This window comes from Pteropus vampyrus, unplaced genomic scaffold, assembly GCF_000151845.1.
Source record: "Pteropus vampyrus isolate Shadow unplaced genomic scaffold, Pvam_2.0 Scaffold167, whole genome shotgun sequence".
NCBI lineage: Eukaryota > Metazoa > Chordata > Mammalia > Chiroptera > Pteropodidae > Pteropus > Pteropus vampyrus.
This window is the reverse complement of record NW_011888948.1, coordinates 4,945,607-4,967,493: the sequence shown is the minus strand read 5'-3', so window position 1 is coordinate 4,967,493 and position 21,887 is coordinate 4,945,607. Positions and strand designations below refer to the sequence as shown.

Genomic DNA, 21,887 nt, shown 5'->3' with positions numbered 1-21,887 from the left:
TAATTATCAAAATGGCACAGAACTGGCAGAAAAACAGACACACAGACCAGTGGAACAGAATTGAGAGTCGAGAGATAAACTTATATGGGCAAATAATTTTTGACAAAAATGCTAAAAAACATTCAGTGGACAAAGGAAAGCCTGTTCAATAAGGTGCTGGGAAAACTGGAATGTCACCTGTGAAAGAATGAAACTAGACGGTTGTCTATCACCACATACCAAAATTAACTCAAAATGGATTAAGGATCTGAATATAAGACCTAAAACAGTAAATGCATAGAAGATAACATAGGAACTCAAGGACCTTGGAATTAATAAGAATTTTATGAATTGACCTCAAAGGCAATGGAAGTAAAAGCAAAAATAAATGAACGGGACTAAATCAAACTAAAAAGCTTCTGCACAGCAAAAGAAACCATCGACAAGGTAAAAAGTCAACCATCAAAATGGGAGAATATATTTGCAATGCCTCCGATGAGGGCCTACTATCCAAAATATACGAAGAACTCATACAACTCAATAACAACTAAAAAACAAACAATCCATTCAAAAATGGGCAGAGGATCTGAAGAGACACTTCTCCCTAGAGGACATACAAATGGCCAACAAATATATGAAAAGATGCTCAATATCACTAGCTATTAGGGAAATGCAAATCAGAACCACAATGAGATACCAAATCACACCTTTTAGAATAGCTATAATCAACAGGACAAGTAATAAATGTTGGAGAGGATGCAGAGAAAAAGGAACCCTCATATACTGCTGGTGGGACTGCAAATTGGTACAGCCGCTATGGAAAACAGTATGGAGGTTCCTCAAAAAATTACGAATTGATCTACCATATGATCCTGCAATCCCTCTACTGGGTATTCACGCCAAAGACCTGAAAACTCATATCTGAAAAGATATTTGCACACCGATGTTCACAGCAGCATTATTCACGGTGGCCAGGACATGAAAGCAACCAAAGTGTCCTATGATAGATGGCTGGATAAAGGAGCTGTGGTACATATATACAATGGAATATTACTCAGCCATAAGAAGAGATGAAATATTGCCATTTGTGACAACATGGATGGATCTCAAGATAATCATGCTAAGCGAAATAAACCAGACAGAAAACGTTGAAAATCACATGATATTACTTATATGTGGGATATAAACCTAAAAGCAACAACTGAACAGGACAAACAGAAACTCATGGACATGGACAACAGACTAGTGGTTACAGAGACTCATGGATATGGACAATAGACTAGTGGAAGGGACGGGGAGGGGAAGGTAGATGGGGTAAAAGGGGTGAAATATGTTGTGATAGAAAGAAATCTAACTACGGGAGGTGAACACACAGTGCAATATATATGCTTTACTGTTAAATTGTATACCTGAAACTTACTGGATGTTGTTAACCAACGTCATCATAAAAATTAATAGATTTTTTTAAAAAAAGAAATATATACTGTTTCTGTAAAAGATTAAAATCAATACGGCTGATTTCTATATGAATAGCCAAGCATTTTTAAGGTACCTTGGTTTTCTGGAAGTGATTTTAGGTTGTCGGGAGCTGGGTTTTGGTTAGGAGATAGGATTTTTAAAAGATAACATTAAAACACTTAGCTATAAATTCTAAGCATTAAAGATATCAAACCCTTCAAAATTACATGCTGCATATAATGTGTATCATTACCTCGATTTTCTTAAAGATTCATTAGTATCTAATAAACTTTACTTTAGGTGTGCAACATTGCTTCCATAAGTTTCTTAGTGATCCAACTGATTTGTATCTAAATATAAAGTTAAGTAATACTAATATGTATATGAGCTCCTTTCTGAAATATCTGTAATATTTTCATTACAAGTAATTTGTATTAGTTTCTTAGATTAGAATTGTCATCTCCTCAGTGGATCTAATATGTCTCTATTTCACACTTTTCCAATGAAAACAAAAGTTGCTTAAGGAGAAAAAAAAAAAAGCAGTGTGCAGAGCTATTTCATTATAACACATAGAAGTTTTTGGTGACTACCAGCACAGCTACCCAACCTCTCACCTTCATTTGTTATAAACTCCAAGAAGCCTGGAAGTGGGAATTTCACTGACTTTTATTCTAACACATGACCGTGGTGGGCTTACAAAATTACAAACTGAGGTGCCTTCTCAAACTATACTTTTAGCATTTAAGATCACCATTTCTTAACCTGGAGTAAAGAAAATGAAGAACTAAAAACTATCAAGAAAGTAGTCCTATTTGAACGCTTAAGGCACAAGAAAATAGACATTATTGTCATAGATAGGTAAAACATATTAGAATGTCAACTATCCATTCATGTTTGGGGACTGAGAAGGTAGCTATACATTATTTGTGTTACTAAACTTGATTATTCATTTTATATTGGAATAGATGAGAATTTCTCAGCAAATATATAAAATAGACTAAATCACGCTTTTCACACAGAAAGCAATTATTAAATGGCATACAACTTTTAATAGATAAAATAATTGGATACTGGAATTTTATTAAAGGAATAATGGCTATCTCTAGTTCCTATTACACACCCCATTCAGATACTTTACATCAATAAATAATAAGGATCAAAGATTATAAGTTATTAAGAGAAAGATGAAATTCCATAACCAAATACTAAGAATACAAGAATAATTGGTAAAAATGATTTACAGTATTTTTTAAGGTATTATCAAAAATGCTCTGACCATCAAAAAACTGCTCTCTGGAAATAACACCAATACAGAATACATGTAAGAAAGGAAAAGCTGGTTTTCAGGCTACAATCACCAACCACCCAACCAAGGGGACAGGCCTGAACAATTAAAATACATGTCAAAGCCAATGCACAACAGCTAATACATTATGCTTAGAGGGAAAAGCTCTCAAGTCCTTACTTGGAAACTACTTATTCTTATTTTATGCATATCTATTATAATCAAAGGAAAGATGTTTTCCTAATCTATAAGAGATGGGCTACAAAGTAGTCACACTGCAAGTGATAGTCTCCTGAGCTCCCCCCCAAAAATCAGAAAATCAAAACATAGGATGGAACTCAAAAAAGTCTGAAACCATTTAATATATTTAGAAAATGTTTCTCATGCCTTAAAGTTTGAGGTTATCATTACAAATGCCTTATAAAGACTAATATTGTGATTCTAAGTCGTCAGAAAAATATAACTGACACATTTAAGAAGGCGACAATTTTTTAGTATAATAAATGTACATGTAATACATAAGAAAAGATTGATATCCATATACAAAAAAATTGTTACCAATTAAAAGAATGAGCAAAGGACATAAATAGGCAATTTACAAGAAAAATGCAAATGATACATAAGTATGCCTTTATCATATATTAAAGAGCTGTATTTTTTTTTTGGTATGCTAGATGTGCTCAATCCAATAAATATAATGCCCATCTGACAACATACATAGTTATTACAATGTTACTGGCTATATTCCTTGTTATACTTTACATCCCCATGACTATTCTATAACTACCAACTTGTACTTCTTAATCTTTTCACCTTTTTCACTCGTCCCCTCAACCTTCTTTCCATCTGTTTATCAAAATTTCTGTTTATCTATGAGTTTGTTTCTGTTTTGTTTGTTTTGTTCTTTAGGTTCCTACATGTAAATGAAACCCTATGGCATTTGTCTTTCTCTACCTGACATACTCACTCAGTACAACACCCTCCCGTGTCCATGCTGTTGCAGACGGCAGGATTTCTTTCTTTTTCAAGGCTAAGTAATATTCTATGGTATATAGGTAGTACCTCTTTTTTATCCATTCATCCATTAATGGACACCCAGGTTGCCTCTACATCTTAGCTTTTGAAAATAATGCTGCAATGAACAGATGAATTCATATGTCCCTTTGAAGTAGTGTTTTGGGTGTCTTCGGATAAATACCTAGAAGTCGGATTACTGAGTCCTTCTTTGTCTCTTGTTACGGCCTTTGTTTTAAAATCTATTTTGTCTGGCATAAGTATTGCTACCCCAGCTTTTTTTTCCCTTTTTCTTTTCCATTTTCTTAAAATACCTCTTTCTATTTTCAGCCTGTGTCTTTCAATCTGAAGTGAGTGTCTTATAGGCAGCATATGTAAGGGTCTTGTTTTCTTATCCATTTATCCACTCTATCTTTAGATTTGAGCATTTAATCCATTGACATTTAAAGTAATTGTTGACAGATATGAAGTTATTACCATTTATCATTTATATATTTGATCCTTTTTTCTTCTTCTTCCCCTCATCATTTCTTGTAATACCGGTTTTGTGGTGATGAATTCCTTTAAGCTTCTTCTTGTCTAGGAAGCTTTTATCTGTTCTTCAGATAAATGACAGCTTTGCTGGGTAATCTTGGTTGTAGGACCTTGGTTTTTATCACTTTGAATATTTCCCGACAATCCCTTCTGTCCTGCAAAGTTTCTGCTGAAACATCAGCTGACAAGTCTTGTGGGAGTTAACTAACTGCTTTTCTCTTATAGCTTTTAAGATTCTCTGTCTGTAATTTCTGGCATTTTAATTCTGATGTGTCTTGGTATGGGCCTCTCTGGGTTCATCTTGTTTGGGATTTTCTGTGCTTCCTAGATTCGTATGTCTATTTACTTCACTAGGTTAGGGAAGTTTTCCATCATGATTTCTTCAAATAGGTTTTCAATTATTTGTTCTCTTGCTTCTCCTTCTGGTACCCCTAGGATGCAAATGTTGGTATTCTTGATGTTGTCCCAGAGGTCCCTTAAACTATCTTCATTTTTTAGATTTTTTTTCTTTTTGTTCTGATTGGGTGTTTTCTGCTATCTTATATTTCAAATCGCTTCCTTGATCTTCTGCTTCATCTATGTTGATTCCCTCTAATGTATTCTTCATTTGTTATTGTATTCGTTTCTAATTCTTCGTTTCTATCTCATTTTTATGTTTCTTATTTCTTTGAAGTTCTCACTGAGATTACTGAGCATCCTTATAACCAGTGTTTTCAACTCTGCATCTGGTAGATTCCTTGTCTCCATTTTGTTTAGTTCTTTTTCTGGAGTTTTCTTCTGTTCTTTCATTTGGGACATGTTTGCCTCTCCACTTTGGTGGCTTCCCTGTTTTTGTTTCCATGTATTAAGTAGAGCTGCCATGTATCCCATTATGTAGTAGGTATCCTGTGGAGCACAATGGTGCAACTCTCTGCTCCAGGTGTGCCTCTTGTATGGGTGGTGTGTGCCTTCCTGCTGTAGTTGAGCCTTGGTTGCTGTCTGCATATCAACTGGAGACTGACCCTCGGGCTGATTTGTTGTAAGGACAGGCTGCGACTACAGTAGAGGAGCTGTTGTGCAGGGGCTGAGACTACAGAGAAGGATTTGCTTTAGCAGGGCTCTGGTGCATGCCCAGTCTGCCTTGTGAGTATATAGTCTGCAGTGGTTGGGTGGTACTCCGGCTTGGTTCAAAGGTAGTCACTGGGCATTTTTCAAAATAAATCATTTCGTCATATGAAGAGTGAGTATGCAAATAATGATGGCTATTTATCAAGTTTTTAGCAGTGCATGTTAAATAGTAATAGAGAGGCCACATTTACAAAACCCCAATTGAACACCCTACCACTGGCCAAGTTCATCCACAGCCTGTGCCCTGCTTGGGACCACCTGGCATGAGTCACAAAGCAATCTGCAGATGGCTGCCACTTGTGCTAGGCTTGGAGATGTCTGGAAGAGGCCAAGCCTCAAACTTCCGGCTGTTGCCAATGCTGGGTTTAGGGCTGCTGAGCAAGAGGTACAGGGCATGCCAAGGCCAGATGCTGTTTGTCTGAGCTTTGTGAACCTTTGAGAGATTTTAGAAAGGTCTGCAGAACAAGCCAAGACAGGCTGTTTGTATGGAAAAGCCACTGGAAATGGCTTGGATGGGCCTGCAGGTTGGTTAGGGCAGGTTCTCAGGGAATCACCAGCAGAGGGCCAATGGTTCTTGCCATTGGAGACTCAGATATGGCACTTCCCTGAGTATGCACGCTGGTTGGCGCAGGACTCAACAAAGAAACAATGGCTTCTACCAGCACTTAAGGCTGGGAGAAAGCTGCACCTCCAGCCCTTGCCCTGAGGCCAGACAATTCAGTTTCTCCCCATATGTCCCTGGTTCTTTTTGAGTTGCTGTCCTAGAGATGGAGCAAAGAGCAAGTAAATAAGTCAGTGTGTCAGTCCTTTACGAGGAGTGCCTGGAACTCTAGCCATCCTGTGTCACTCAGCCACAATCTCCATTGGTTTTCACAGTCACAAATTTGGAGGATTTCTCTTCTCTGCACTGGAACCCTGGGCTGGGACCCCTCGGTTCTCAGGGTGGACCTCCACCAGTGAGATATCTCTCCCAATTTTTAACCACCACAAATGGGTGTGGTACTAGCCCATTCCATGTCTCCACCCCTCCTGCCAGTCTCAGCATGGCTTCTTCTGTATGTCCTTAGTTATAGGACTTCTGTTCCTCTATCTTCAGAAGGTTCTCAATTATGGTTGTTCTGTAGGTTAGTTATAATTTTGATATGGTCATGAGAGGAGGCAAGCAGAGCATTTACCTACTCCACCATCGTGACTGGAAACAGCCAATTTTTTCTAATTAACATATTAAGTATTAGCATAGATAAAGGCATGTTCTTTCTTTGGTGGAAGCAATGTAAACTAGTATATCTAACCTGGAAAATAATTTAGCAATGTGAGTAAAAGCCTTAAGAATATTCATACCCTTTTATATAACAATTCTGTATGCAAATAATCATAGATATATAAAAAGTATGTGTATAAGGATTAAAGACTATATATATTTGAGTACTTCTTTTTGTCTTCATACATTCTCACTATTAAAGTCTTAAGTACACAGAGTAAAATATGAAATTTCCCTCATGCTCTTCCAACTGCCATCCTTATTCTAATGATAACACTGTTAATAGTTTACTGTTATATGCATAAAAATAAGCCTTTATATTTATACTCTTCAAAACTATGGGTGTAAAACTAAAAACACTGCCCTACAGAAGATATTCCCATGTCATAGAGATCAACTACCTTCATTTCAAACTCTGCAAAGTATTTCATGATATAAATATATCATTTACTTAACCAGTTTCCTTTTGACATACATTCTGTTTGTTTTTAATACAGGTATTTTGCTGTTATAAACAAGACTTCAATGAACATTTTGATATCTATCTTGGTTCACAAGTGCAGGTATTTCTTTATTTCTCAAACTATATTTGCCAATCAAGTAAAATTTTTATTTTTAATATGCAAAACTGTACTCCAAAACAGCTTTAGCAATGTAAATGCCCACTTGCTAACATAAGTATTTTTCATTTCTGCTAATCTGATGGATAAAAAATGCCATCTCTTTTATTTTCATCAGCATTTTCCTGCAGTAAACCTGACCACTTATTTGGCCTCTATGAATTACATATCTAATTTTTGGTTTTTTGCCCGTTTTCAACTAGGCTATCTATTCCTTACATACCTGTGAAAGCTCATTACATTTTTATATAGTGTTTTTATTATATGCTTATGCATGTTACATGTCATGTATTATCTTACAGTGATCTATTTTTAACTTCTATATTTTAGTTATAAAGAAAATTTCAATCTTTATATAATCAGATTTTTTATGGTCTATGAGTTTTATGACTTATCTTAGGAAGATGTACCCACATGCAAGTGTACCAAAATATATCCATACATTTTTCTCTGCTACTGCAATGATACTTTTGCTTTTAATTTTACTGCACTAGTCTTTATGGTAAAGAAATAAAAGAAGTTTAAAGAACCAGATAAAAAACACGGACTTTGGGGTAGGGGGTTGGAAATACAGTAAGCAACCAGATAATGAAAAGTTTTACAGGTATAATGTAAAACTTGATTCCTGAAGGCAATGGAAAATCAGATAATTTTTAACAGGGGAATGAAATGAACCAATTTATTCTTCCAAAAGTTCACTCTGCAACTCACGGTGAGAGAAGACACACATATCTGATAAAGATCTTATATCCATAATATATAAAGAACTCTCCACAATTAAAAAAACAGATAACACAACGTAAGAATAGACAAAAGTCTGAAACAGTTTACAAAACAGGTTGTACAATGGTCAATAAATATGAAAAAGTTCACATTAGTCATTAGGGGAATGTGCATTTAAAACCACAATAAGATACCACTACAAACCTCTAGAATGGCTAAGATGAAAAAGGCAAAAAATGGTATATGAGTAATGACAACCATTTATTAATATCTACTAAAGATGAACATATGCAAACTCCATAGTCCAACAATCTTACTCCCAGGCATAAACTCAAAAGAAACAGGTACATGATTACCAAAAGATAGGATTATGAATGTTAACAGCACCTTATTACTAACAGCCCAAACTGAAAATTACTCAAATGTTTGTCAACAGTAGAATAGATAAATTACGGTATATTAATACAGTGAAACACTATAGCAATAAGAATTAATGAACTACAACTATGTGCAATAAATTATATGGTTTAATACCACAAACATACTGTAAGCAAAAGAAGCTAAACAGAAAAAGTACATGCTGTAGATTCCATGTATACACAGCTCAAAAAGAGATAAAACTAATAAATAGATTTAATAAAAAGAATCAAGTACAATGAAGCATTATAGCTAACTTTACTGCTATCATGTAAGAGGTATTAGATTGGCTAATGAAATCCCAATGAACTAATCACAGGGAAGTTTTGTTATTTGTTCTTAGAAGCAACTCTTCAACAGACAACACTGTCCAAAGATAGAATGTATTTCCTTAAAAATTACAGATGTTCAAAGTACTGGAGAGGCATTTAAGGGTACAATTTAAGTATTAGTCTGTAAGTTTTCAGAGACTGTTCTTAAACATAGTAGCAAATATTTTAGGCTTATAGGCTCTTGGCTGTCACAAGTAATCAACTCATTTATGATGGCTCAAAAGCAGCCACAGAAAGTATGTAAACAAACGGGCAGGGCTGTGTTTCAATGAAACTTTATTTGCAAAAATAGGGGGCTGGTCTACAAGCTATAATTTTATAACCCCCTGGTCTAAGTGTTCAGCTTACTGCTGAGGAAGTTGCTTGAATTCTTAAACTCTTTAGTTTTGTCATGTATATGTAGAGTAGCAAAACTACTTAATTAGTTTATAAATTATACTAAAATGCCCAGCACAGCCAGTAGAGTCAAAAAATATGAGTTCCTTTTCTCTACTTTTGGTAGTGTGAGGCTATAGTGCTCACCTTCCAGAAGGTCATAAAAGTGAAGAAGAGAGAAAATACTTATGGTGTGGAAAATAAATACTTATTTGTTAAGACAATGACTCAAAGATGATTTTGCTAATTTTTCATGAATAAATCCCAGGCCTCAATTATCATCTGATTTGGATTTCTTGTTAAAGATAAAAGTCAGTAATTTCTTGGAAATAATTTTCCCCATGTCTTTAATATTTAAAATATTATTTTTAATATCTTATGCAAGACAACAAACATAAATTTAAATTTTTTAACCTTGATGTTGAGGAATTTAAAAATTTATAAATGCAATAAAATTCCAAAGGACTGTATGCTGCACAATAAAGTTCCAGGAGGAAAAAGGATGGAGAAGTTGAAAAACGCATCACAAACAGCTTTTTCTGCCTTTGTTCTGCTACCATATGTCATTTGCTGCCTTAAAACTCAAAAAGGTAGAAACCAGTCAATAAGATGATTCTAAACCAATAGTGAGATCACAACTGAAAAGAGTTTGGGAGCCCACAAAAAGTCTACAAAGTGAATAATCAATAAATTGACTATATAAACAAAGATTTTTTTTTTGAAACTCACCATCTCTATTAGTTTCCCATTCTACGTTTTCATCTTCACTTTCTGGAGTTCTCTCCTTAGTGATTTTTATGTCTTCCTTTTCCCTATGTCTCCCTCTTGAAGATTCTTTCTAAAAATACATACATATAAATTATTATATTTTAAAAAATTATATATGGTAATTATTGTAATAGAAAATACTTCTAACTTTATTCCTGTGTTTTACTGAAGAATCACTTTTGCAAATAATCACTTATCCACTAAGAAGAGGAAATGACAACTTGTAGTGCAGCACCACAATGAAAAGACTATACTTTACCATAAAAACAGGGACATGGTAAATGTAAGGAGAAACTAAGATTTTAAAATATACAATGCAAATCTAATACTTTAATAAGCATTTGACAGTATACTGAATACTAGGTTTTATATGAAAATCACAAGGGAAAAGAGTTTAAAACTGATAAAATATAAAAAGATTTGTAAGTGACTAAATTTTAAAAATTACTAAAAAAAGGCAACATCATTCACAGTAAACTCTCAAAAATAATTGCTGATCTAAGACTTGTCACCATTTTCCTACACATCTAGAGATAAATCCAAACTCATCTAATAATTTTACAAATGCTTTAAAAAAAGAGACTTTCTCTAATTTGATGAAACCAAAATGGCAGCTAAAATGATTAGAAATTAGTGCTTACATTGCACCTGAAAAACAGAAGGTTTTAAACTTTATCCCAGGTGCAACAGCAGCCAACAGACAAAATAGGACAGCAGTAATTCAGCTTATAAAATTTAATTAAAGTAACCAGTGTCATGCAACTGTTATCTTTCCACCAGTGTCTCACTTTCATTAATACTCAATCTTTACTATGAAAGACACAAACACACAAGAACAGTACAAGCTGAAAGTTCTTTCTGGGCATTACCAGACATAAAATTTTGCTGCTTAAAACACAAATTAGTTTATCCTTGAAGTTTTCTTTTAAAAAAAACTGGTATACATTAAAATCATCCCTAAATTGTGCATATTTAGCCATGAAGTCATGTTTAAGTATTTAAGTATATGGCTACTGGTAAGACAACAGAAACTGACATAAATTATTAAAAGATTATACAAAGGTAGAACCAGACATGAAAAAATGGTAAAAGGTCAAAAAAAGAAAAAAAGAAAAAGAAAAAAAAGAGCTCCTATTTATATGTAAGACAAAAGGAGAAAAAGAATATAATTTATTTTTATCCTTAAAATATATTCTATGGACTATCAATGAAGAATTACTCTATATCCCATGCAACTTTTCAATGACCTACTTGGATTAAATCCACTATAATTTATAATTTATATTAGTATATACTATATCAAAAAAGTTTATAGAACCTTATCTCCAAATTATTCAATAATATAGTGTGCTTTCTGTTTACATGAAATATCCTGTAATATCCAAGTACAGATTTAGTTGAGAAGGGTGAAAAGGGTTTCTTAGTAATACTTGTCTGCAAAATAACCAATACACTCTGTGAATTTGTAACAGACTATTTTTAACAGATTTAGAACCAGAAAATAATCTTACTTGCAAATAATGCCACCAAAAAGAGGTTAATATCCAAAATGTATAAAGAACTCATACAACTCAACAACAACAACAAAAAATCCAATACAAAAATGGGTAGAGGACCAGAAAAAACACTTCTCCCAAGAAGACATAAAAATAGCCAAAAGACATATGAGAAGATGCTCAACTTCACTAGCTACTAGGGAAATGCAAATCAAAACCACAATGAGATACCACCTCATATCTGTAAGAATGGCTATCATCAACATAACAAGTGATAATAAATGTTAGAAAGGTTGTAGGGAAAAGGAATCCTCACACACTGCTAGTGGGAATATAAATTCATACCACTACTATGAAAAATGGTATAGAGGTTCTTCAAAAAATTAACAATTACCATATAGCCCAGCAATCCCTCTTCTAGGTATCTACCTACCCGAAAACTTGAAAACATGTATCCATAAAATATATGAACCCCAATGTTCATTGCAGCACTATTTGCAATGGCCAAGACATGGAAACAACTGAAGTGTCCTTTGATAGATGACTGGATAAAGATGTGGTACATATATACAATGGAATATTATTATCCAGCCATAAGAAAAGATGAAATACTGCCACTTGTGACAACATGGATGGATCTTGAGATAATCATGCTAAGTGGAATAAGTCAGGCAGAAAAAGTTGAGATATGATTCACTGAGTTGGGATATAAAACTGAAAGCAACAAACAAACAAAAAGTCAGAGACATGGACAATAGTTTAGTGATTACCAAAGGGAAGGGGTGGGAGGGTAGATAAGGGTAAAGGGGGACAACAATATGGTGACAGAAAGATACCTGACTTTGGGTGGTGAACAATATACAGAAGATGTATTATAGAATTGTATACTTGAAACTCATACAATTATATTAACCAATGTCACCCCAATATACTTAAAAAAAATGTTTATAACTTAAATATTTTATATTTACCTTATGTATTGAAATTATGTAATTTATGATTTGTCCATTGTTTTTCAAAATGACTCTGATACTAACCCCAGAGGCCATATGTACCTTCCATCAGAAATTTCTAAAGACTAAATGCAGGCTTCAATATGTGGTGGAATTTCAAGTTAGGAGATACTTTTTATTTTTTTTTAACACTGTATCACTAGTCCATTTCAAATCATAATACAAGGAATTATTTTGATAACATTTATTAAGAGGGCTCAGGTCAGTTTAAAAAAATGTTATTATTTCTTCATTTCCCCACTTCAACAATATATAAAACTTGTTTAGGCATGTTGTTGTCAAATAAAGTTATTTCCCCCTTACTCTTATTCTATGCAAATAAATAAGTGTGATATTGTCCCATGTAGTACATACAACGTGGTCTGCTCCTTCACCTTCCTGTAGTTCCTAAATAGAATAGCTTGCCATTTTTACTTCTCTTAAATGCAAACATTAATTAGAAGTGCAACCTTTTAATAATTCGTCATATGTTCTAAATTAGTCATTCTAATTTAGAAATATGTGTTGAATTACTTGTTAAATATTGTTGAAATATTTGTTCAAGAACCACAATACTTTAGCTAGTACCCTTGGGAAGAGATGTTTTCTAAGAATTCAGGATTTATCTGGATTTCAAAATACATTAAGTAATACTGCTGGTAGGTTCTGGAGCAGCATACTAATTAGTACCAAACACACTAATATTTTTGCAGCAAAACATATGAATTCACCAATTGGGTAAAGCCTATCATTAGCTTTACGTCAATATCAGGTTTTGTTGCCAAATAAGTCTAAGCCTAACTTAGGAAAAATGTCTGGTTTTAAAAGTTTTTTACATTTCAGAAATACAATAAATGATTGTGGAGTTTGACTTTACTTTCATTTTATTTCTGCTTCATATTACATTCATATTTATTTGTTAAATATTATATGTATGGGCAGACTATAGTTGTTATGAATTTTATTTTTAGATAGTAAGGAGGCATTACCAAGAATTTGATCTGAAAAGAAGTGCTGAGGCCAAGAGAGTCGAAAACCAATATAGTAACGGGATTAGCAACTAGAATAAAATGTCAGGGGTCTTTGTAATTAATATAATCCAACCTTCTACCCAATGTAGAAAAACTTTGTTAAATACTGTGTAATTATAGAAGTCCTCCATTAGAAGAATTTTAGGGAACAAGTTTACTCCCAAGTCTCCACTGATTGCTCTTCACAGTTATACCCCTTTACCCCTATTTTCAAGCATTTCTTATTATTAGAAAATTATTTCTTACATCGGTAACAACTTTCTTATACCTCTCCAGAATTTCTACTGATTGACTAGTTCTGATCACTGGAATTGTGCAAAACAAATCTAATACTTCTACATGATAGCTCTTTAAATATTAGAATGCTATTACCAAATCTCTTCAATATCTTCTTATTCCAGGCCAAAGATATCCTGTATATTGATCATACATTAACATTTCATGATTTTCACACCACTCATCACTGTCATCTCCTCTGTACTTCAATAAAATGTGATTAACTAAAATTAGTCTTGTCAAAGCAGCATAGAGCATATAGCTTCTATATTTCCTACTGCAGAACTGAAATTATACTTGTATTAATGAAGTCTAACTTGCTTTTTGAAGGAAGGAGTTTTGGTGGAGTTTAAACAACAAACTATAATCTCATAACTATGTAAATTCAAACCACAATCACATAAAATGAAATCTAAAAATAGGGTAAACATCAGGGCTGGCTAATTCAGTAACACACTGAAATAATTAGAGACCAATTTCCTTATTTTTTTTCCTTTCTCACAGCTCTGCTATTCTAGTGTTGACTTCACATTGAAGCATATTGCTTAATAACAAGCAATCTAAGTTCCCCCAGTGTGCTTCTCTCAAACCACAAAATAAGAATTCTGTCCTTCAGTCTGAGTAGGCCGACATGGTTTCATCTGAATCAATAAATTACTAAGGCCTGGTTCTGAGTCAACTGAATTAACATGGAGAATGGGATTATTACAACTAGATTACACTAGGCAGGGCCCCTCTGTTAATCTGGGGTCTATTCTCCAAGCCACAGTACACCTACAAAATGAAAAGGTGATGGAATGGATTCTCGGGAGTTCAAGCAATTTACGCTACACCTTTAATAAATGCCACATTATGGACAACTGCATAGGACAAAACAAAACAGACTTTTCCAACCTAGTAAACATTTTCTGTTTCACCTTTACATTTCAGAAGGATCTAAGGTCATTTTCCATCTTCCTGATATATATCCTTTTAGACATTCTCTATTTAGCAAAGGTCTCCTGGTAGTCACACTCTTTTTATCTGAAAACCTTTTTATTATATCCTCATTCTTAAAAAATTGTTTTGCTGGGTATGAACTATGGGCTGACAGATTTATCTCAGCACTTTGAAAATATTCCAGTCTTTTGGTTTCCATTGTTGTTCTGTCATTCTGTTGCTCCTTTGTAGGAGAATCTGCCTTTTTTTCTTAAGGTAATTCTAATATTTTCTCTATGCTTCTGGTGTTTTGCAGTTTCATTATATTTTTCTACTTGAAATGTATTGTGCTTTCTGTATCTGTAGATTTATGTCTCATCAATTATGGAAAATTCTCAGCCACTATTTCTTTCAATGTTGCTTTTCCTACATTCTAATTTTCCTACATTCTAATTTTCCTGGGAATTCGCACAGACGTATGTTAGATTGTCCAAGTATTTCCCCCACATTTTTGAACTTCTTCAATATTTTCTATAACCTTGTCATTATGTGCAGCATTCTGGATAAATTTTTCAGCTCTATTGTCCAATTCACCAATTTTCTCTTCACAGATGAGCCCAGGCTTAATTAGTCTCTGACCAGTTCTAATACTTGTAAAAGTCTCAAGGTTGCCACCAGCTTTTATATTTGCTGCTCAACCCTTGGTTTCAATTCACTGTTTTTCTTTGTTTCTGTGTTCTTGAGTTCTTGAGAAAGCAGCAATGCATTAAAAATGTGTTTGTTGTCTCTTATCCAGGATCTAGTTTTATTGAAATGGGAAAATCCTCAGAGTATATCGCCAGTAATGATGTTAAAAAGGGAAGTTAAGATTAACACTTCTACAGAAATCATATTAAACTTTTCCTATTGTTTAAAGTATAATTCACTTGTTTCCCCTTAGACTTATTCACAACTACTGTCAGGTCACAGGACTCTATGTTATACTGGTCCACTTGACATTTTGTGACTAAGATCAAGTCTATGCTTATCCCTAACAAAAGGTATGGCTTTGTTAATGACTGGGAGGAGCATTAGTATCTATTAGATGGAGACAAAGATGGGAAAAAATAAAAATCTGCGTCAAATACCGCTTCCATTTATCTTATATAATCTCACCTCTTAAAATAGATTTCCTTACACTTTTCCAAAATTGCATGATAAAATTCACTTTGAGAACACTTAGTCAAAGAATGACTCATTTATATGCCAACAAAGTTCTCCACTTTTACTATATTCATTTTAAAACATCTATATAAATTTGTCCATTATTAGCCTAAAGCTATCATTCATAATTCCATATTATAATGAATATCAAATTTTTAAACACTCAATGTTTTATACAAAGGATTTTCACTTTTCTATACAATCTTTTATTTTTTAAAAAATGATTCCAAATCATATTGTTCTAAAAATACACTTAGTTTCACAGAACACAAAAAATCAGCGAATTCGTGATAATTTTTCTTGTGCAGCTCTAGAATTAAATTTTTTTAATTTTTTTTTTTTTTGGCAAGGCAATCCTTGGTTGATCTCACAGATTGCAAGGACCTTGTCAGCTTACAATCCTTTATTATTATTTTTTTTTACACCTACAGCACCTGGTCTTCCTAGGTGGTCTCCCATCCAAGTACTAACCAGGCCCGACCATGCTTAGCTTCCGAGATCAGACGGAATCGGGCTTGTTCAGGGTAGCATGGCTATAGACATTTTTTTAAATTACAGTTGACATTCATATTGTATTAGTTTCAGGTGTAGAATATAGCAGTTAAACTTTTATAAAATTTAAGTGATTCCCCATTACGTCTAGTACCCACCTGGCATCACACATATTTATTATAATATTACTGACTATAATCCTTATGCTGTACTTATATCCCTGTGACTATTTTGAAACTGCCAATTTGTACTTCCTAATCCCTTCACCTTTTCACCCAGCTCCCTAACCCCACCTCCCATGTGGCAAGCATCAGTTTCTTCTCTATATCGATGAGTGTGTTTCTGGTTTGTTTTTTTGGATTCTACATATATGTGAAATCATATGGTATTTGTCTTTCTCTGTCTCACTTATTTCATTTAGAATAATACTTTCCAGGACCATCCGTGCTATTGCAAATTGTAAGACTGCACTCTTTTTAACGGCCAAGTAATATTCTATTGTATATATGTACCATTTATTCTTTACGTAATGATCTATTGATGAGCACTTACGATTATCTTGGCTATAGTAAATACTACTACAATGAACATAGGGATGCATTTATCTTTTCAAATTAGTGCTTTGGACTTCTTCAGATAAATACCCAGATGTGGAATTGGTAGGTGACAAAATGGTTCTGTTTTTATTTTAAGGAAACTCCATACTGTTTTTCACAGTAGCTGTACCAACTGGCAATCCCACCAACAGTGCAAGAGGGTTATCTTTTCTCTACAACCTCAACAAGATTTGTTTGTTGATTTATAGAGGATAGCCATTCTGACAGGTGTGAGGTGATATTCCATGATGGTTTTAATTTGTATTTCTCTGATTAGTCATGGTGAACATCTTCTCATATGTCTATTGGTCATCTGTATGTCCTCTTTAAAGAAATGTCCTCTGCCCATTTTTTAATTGGATTGTTTATTTTTTTGTTGTTGAGTTATATTAGTTATTTATAATTTTTAGATATTAACCCCTTATCATTGGTGAGTACCTTCTCCCACTTAGTCGGTTGTCTTTTTTGTTTTGTTAATTTCCTTTGCTGTGCAAAACCTTTTTAGTTTGATGTAGTCCCAGTTGTTCATTTTTTTTCTTTCCTTCCCCTTGCCCATGGAGATAAAATATTACTAGAATCAATGTCAAAGAGTTTACTGCCTATGCTTTCCTCTAGGAGTTTTATGGTTTTGGGTCTGACATTTAAGTCCTTCATCCATTTTGAGTTTATTCTTGTATGTGGTGTATGACAGTGGTCTGGTTTCACAATTATTGCATTTGAAAAGTTCTATAGAATGGTTGAAAGTATCTAGTACCATAAAAATGTAATATATTATGTTACAAAATAGCATATTATTGTCAGTACGAGTACTGTAAACAGTGGCAAAAATTAGTTGTTCATGATGATATGAGCCTAGTAAACAAAAGGGGCCACAAACCAACTCTCTCTCCTCTTCATCTTAATTAAAGGCCTTTTGGTCATCAAATCCTATTGACTCTACCTCAATTAAGCCTCTGGTTGTGTTAAATTCAGTTTCATTGTGTTAAGTCTGGTCCAAACATTAGATCAGCCCTTTTCGATATAAATATAATGCAAACTAAATATGTACTTTTAAGATTTTCTTGTTGCCACATTAAAAAAAAACAAGAAATAGATAAAATTAAAATTTTGATAGTATATTTTATTCAACCCAATATATCCGAAATAATGCCAATGAAACATATCAACATTAAAAATTAAGATATTTGACTTTCTTTTTTTTCATACTAAGTTTTTGAAATTCAGTATGTATTTTACATTTATGGCATATTTCAATTCAGACTAGCTATATTTCAAGTGTTCAACAGCCCCACTGGACAATACAGACTGAGACCACCAGGCGTTCTCAATACTGGCTGCACAGCGGAATCACTTTTCATTTATTCAGTAAGTGGACTTACTAGTTCCAGGGTATGGAGGTGAACTGGTGAACAAGAAAGATCTCTCCAGCCTTCATTTCACATCCACATCCTATAATTCCTAAATTCTAGGAACACAGCTTCACAGGTTCTCAAACCAGCAGGTCTTTTAAACTCCTATGGGTACTATTTTGGTATCTCCCTCTTCCTGGACTTTCATCTGTCTCCTTTTATTTCACTGTTCTTTCAGCACTAAGTGCAAAACATCATTCCCCTCTGTAAAGTTCTCTTGCTCCCCAGGCACTCATTTATCCTGTCCATTTACTCCTATCTCTATGACATCTCTCACACGCCATAGAAATACAATTTATCTATTTATGAATTTCTCTCTCCACCAAATCAAGTTATCAACTTCATAACTCAGACACATCGGAGCTGAGGTCAGTGGCACAGAAGGGGTGGAATTAGTTTGTGGAAAATTACACACATACTGTCATAACTATGTTGTCATCTATGCTGTAGTTGCCCCTACCTAAACTAAATCTAAATGATCAATGACATAAATATTAGCCTCATATCACTCAAAATAATTAATACCCTAGTATATTAGCTTATTAACAGTTTTCTTTAAGTTTGATTAATGAATTCCTTGAAACCTGACTATTCTTGAATCTTGTGACTCTCTCTATTCCTTAGTTATGCATGAAGCTCGGTGTCTTTCAGGGCGTTCTCATCTAGGGAAAGCAAGAATCGGTCTTTGAATTTCTTAACAAAATGCCAGCACTGCTGTCTACTAAATCATATGCTGAACATATAAACCTTTATGATCAACAACACACACTTAGATGCCTATTAACAACCTAAATCTCCACTGCTGAGGTCCATCTCCTATTAAGAGCCTAAACCAAATTTATATTAAAGAGAAAAGAAAGCTACTCTAATGCCAGTGCATACCATTTATTAAGCAGTCATTAAGGAATGGTCAGTCGTGTTACTTGTTTTACATATATTTTCTTCAGAGCAACACACTGATATAGCTATCGCCTCCATTTTAAAGATCGAGAAACTGAAAGTACAATAATTCCTAAAGTAATGTGTTCAGAATATGAATTCCAGATGTTTGCTTTTTACATTAATTACAGCCCATGTAGTAGTGTGCTGGAACCAGTTCATCATAAAAGCCAACTGTTTAATTTTTAAGAACTATGTAAGCCATTCATAGTCAAGGCTATAATTAAAAATTATTCACTTCCTAAATATTTAGTACGTTTTACTCTTGTAGTTAATGACATTTATTGTATATATGGTCATCTGTGTCAGAATACTATACAATGGTGTAAAACTGAGTATCTCTTCCCAGCTCTGTGTTCAGTGATTATCACCTTGAAACTGACCGTGATAGGAGTATTTACACCAAAGAAACTGCCAAATCCTACAAAGCATGGCTTTTTTTTCCCTTGAGTGGCTCCTTGTAAATGTTTCCTTAAACATTTACAGCAAACGACAGAATTCATTATTCTGAATCAACAGGTTATTTCGAAATGCAACATATATGTGTTCAGCCTCTACCCAGAAATTCTAATTCAGCAGATCAGGGGTAGAGTATCTGCTGCATGTGTATTCTGAAAAAGACCATCTCTCCTCCAAAACAATTTTGATATATACCTCAGGCTAAGAACTCCTACTTCAGATTAATAAAACAGTATATTTTGTATCATATTAGATGGCAGAAAGATATACATGGAAAACTGCATTACTTTAGGTCTCCAAAGGTAAGTCTTTACAAATTATAATGTAAAACTGCAATGCAGTTTTTTTTTTTTATCAAAGATCAAAAACAGCCATAGGAAAGCTTTTATATATCTTAAATTATCAAAAATGTTGCCGCTAACATAATTCAATAACTTTCATAAAAAGACTACAATGAGACAACTAGATATCCACATGTAAAAGGATGAGATTGGACCCTTACCTAAAACCATAAATAAAAATTAACTCGAAATAGATTAAAGATTTAAATGTAAGAGCTAAAGCTCTAAGATTATTTGAAGAAAACATAAACATAAATCTTATTAACCTTGAATTAGACAGTGGTTTCTTAAATATGACACCGAAAGCACAAGAAACAACAAAAATTTAGATAAATTGGATTTCATCAAATTAAAAACATTTTGCTTTAAAAGAAACAATCAAGAACATGAAAAGATGGGGGTGGCTCCACAGTGTAGTGGTTAGCACCTCTGCTTTACACCCAGAAGGTCCTGGGTTCATGCCCCAGGTGGAGCCAGGGACCATACCACAGGGGCACCAGGCCCCGGGGACCTGCCACAAGCGCGTGGGAGGAGACACCCCGCCTTCAGAGATCCAGTTCTTAAAGGGGACGGCAACATCCATAGGTCAGGGGTGGAAGTGGTGGGGGAGGCGGTTGGGGAGGCAGGGGTGTGGGGATTAAAGAGGGGGGAAAAATAAAAGAACATGAAAAGACAACCCACAGAATGAAAGAAATTTCTACAAATCATATATGCAAGTAACATGTATCCAAAATACATAAAGAACTCATAAATCAACAATAAAAAGACAACCAATTAAAAAAATGGGTAAAGGATCTATCTAAATAGACAATCCTCCAAAGAGGATATACAAATGGCCAATAAGCACATGAAAAGATGTTCAACATTATTAGTCATCAGGGAAATCAAAACTACAATGAGATTAACATTTCACACTCACTAGGCTAGCTATAATCAAAAAATTAGATAATAACAAATGTTGGCAAGGATATGGAGAACTGGAAACCTCACACACTGCTGGCAAGAATGTAAAATGGTACAGCTGCTTTGGAAAACATTCTAGCAGTTGCTCCAAAGGTTAAACATAGCGGTTTAAAATGATTAAACCATATGATTCAGCAATTCCACTCCATATGTAAACCCAAAAGAAATGAAAAATATGTCCATGCAAAACCTTGTATATGAATATTCATAAGAGCATTATTCATAAAAGCCAAAAAGTAGAAATAATCCAAATGCTCAACTGGTAAATGAGGAAGCAAAATGTCATTAAAAGAAATAAAAAAATTAAAAAAAAGTCATATATCAATACAATGGAATATTTGGCAAAAAAAAATAAAATACTCTTACACCATAATCTTTCATGAACCTTGAACATACTATGCTATGTGAAAGAAGCTAGTCACAAAAAAAACACATTGTATGACTCCATTTATGTGAAATATCCACAATAGGTAAATCTAAGTGACAATAAGTCGAATAAGGGTTGCCTAGGGCTTGTGGTCAGCTGAAGGGATAAGGGAACAACTGCTAAAGGGTACGAAATTTCTTTTGGAGGTGATAAAAATGTTCTAAAATTGATTGTGGTGATGACTGCTTGACTCTCAATATACGAAAAATCACTGAAGTGGACATTTTAAATGAATGAATTGTATGATATGTGAAATATATCACAATAAATCTGTTACACACATGGAAGGATATGAAAAATTTGTTGGGGGGAAAAAAGCTCTGGAAAAGATTCCATTCCTGACAAATACCTGTTTTCTTTTATTCAATAAACTACATCAAAAATTGTTTCTCTTTAGGCTTAACAGCCAAGAAATTTATCACTAAATTTTGTGGTCACATGTGCTTTCCTTTACCTAACTTTTCTAGTTGTT

General features: G+C 33.9%; 1 protein-coding gene and 1 pseudogene across 11 annotated transcripts in view; both read right to left on the bottom strand.

The window, feature by feature from the left end:
• The window catches only part of ZC3H13 (zinc finger CCCH-type containing 13), a 113,421-nt gene that overhangs the window by 82,162 nt on the left and 9,372 nt on the right, over positions 1 to 21,887 (bottom strand). For all 11 annotated transcript variants that reach the window (XM_011370376.2, XM_023536681.1, XM_023536678.1 and 8 more), the window contains exon 5: positions 9,835 to 9,943. In XM_011370376.2, coding sequence (XP_011368678.1) covers positions 9,835 to 9,943 — 109 coding nt within the window. The remainder of the gene's footprint in view (positions 1 to 9,834; positions 9,944 to 21,887) is intronic.
• LOC111745860 lies at positions 16,212 to 16,330 on the bottom strand (annotated as a pseudogene).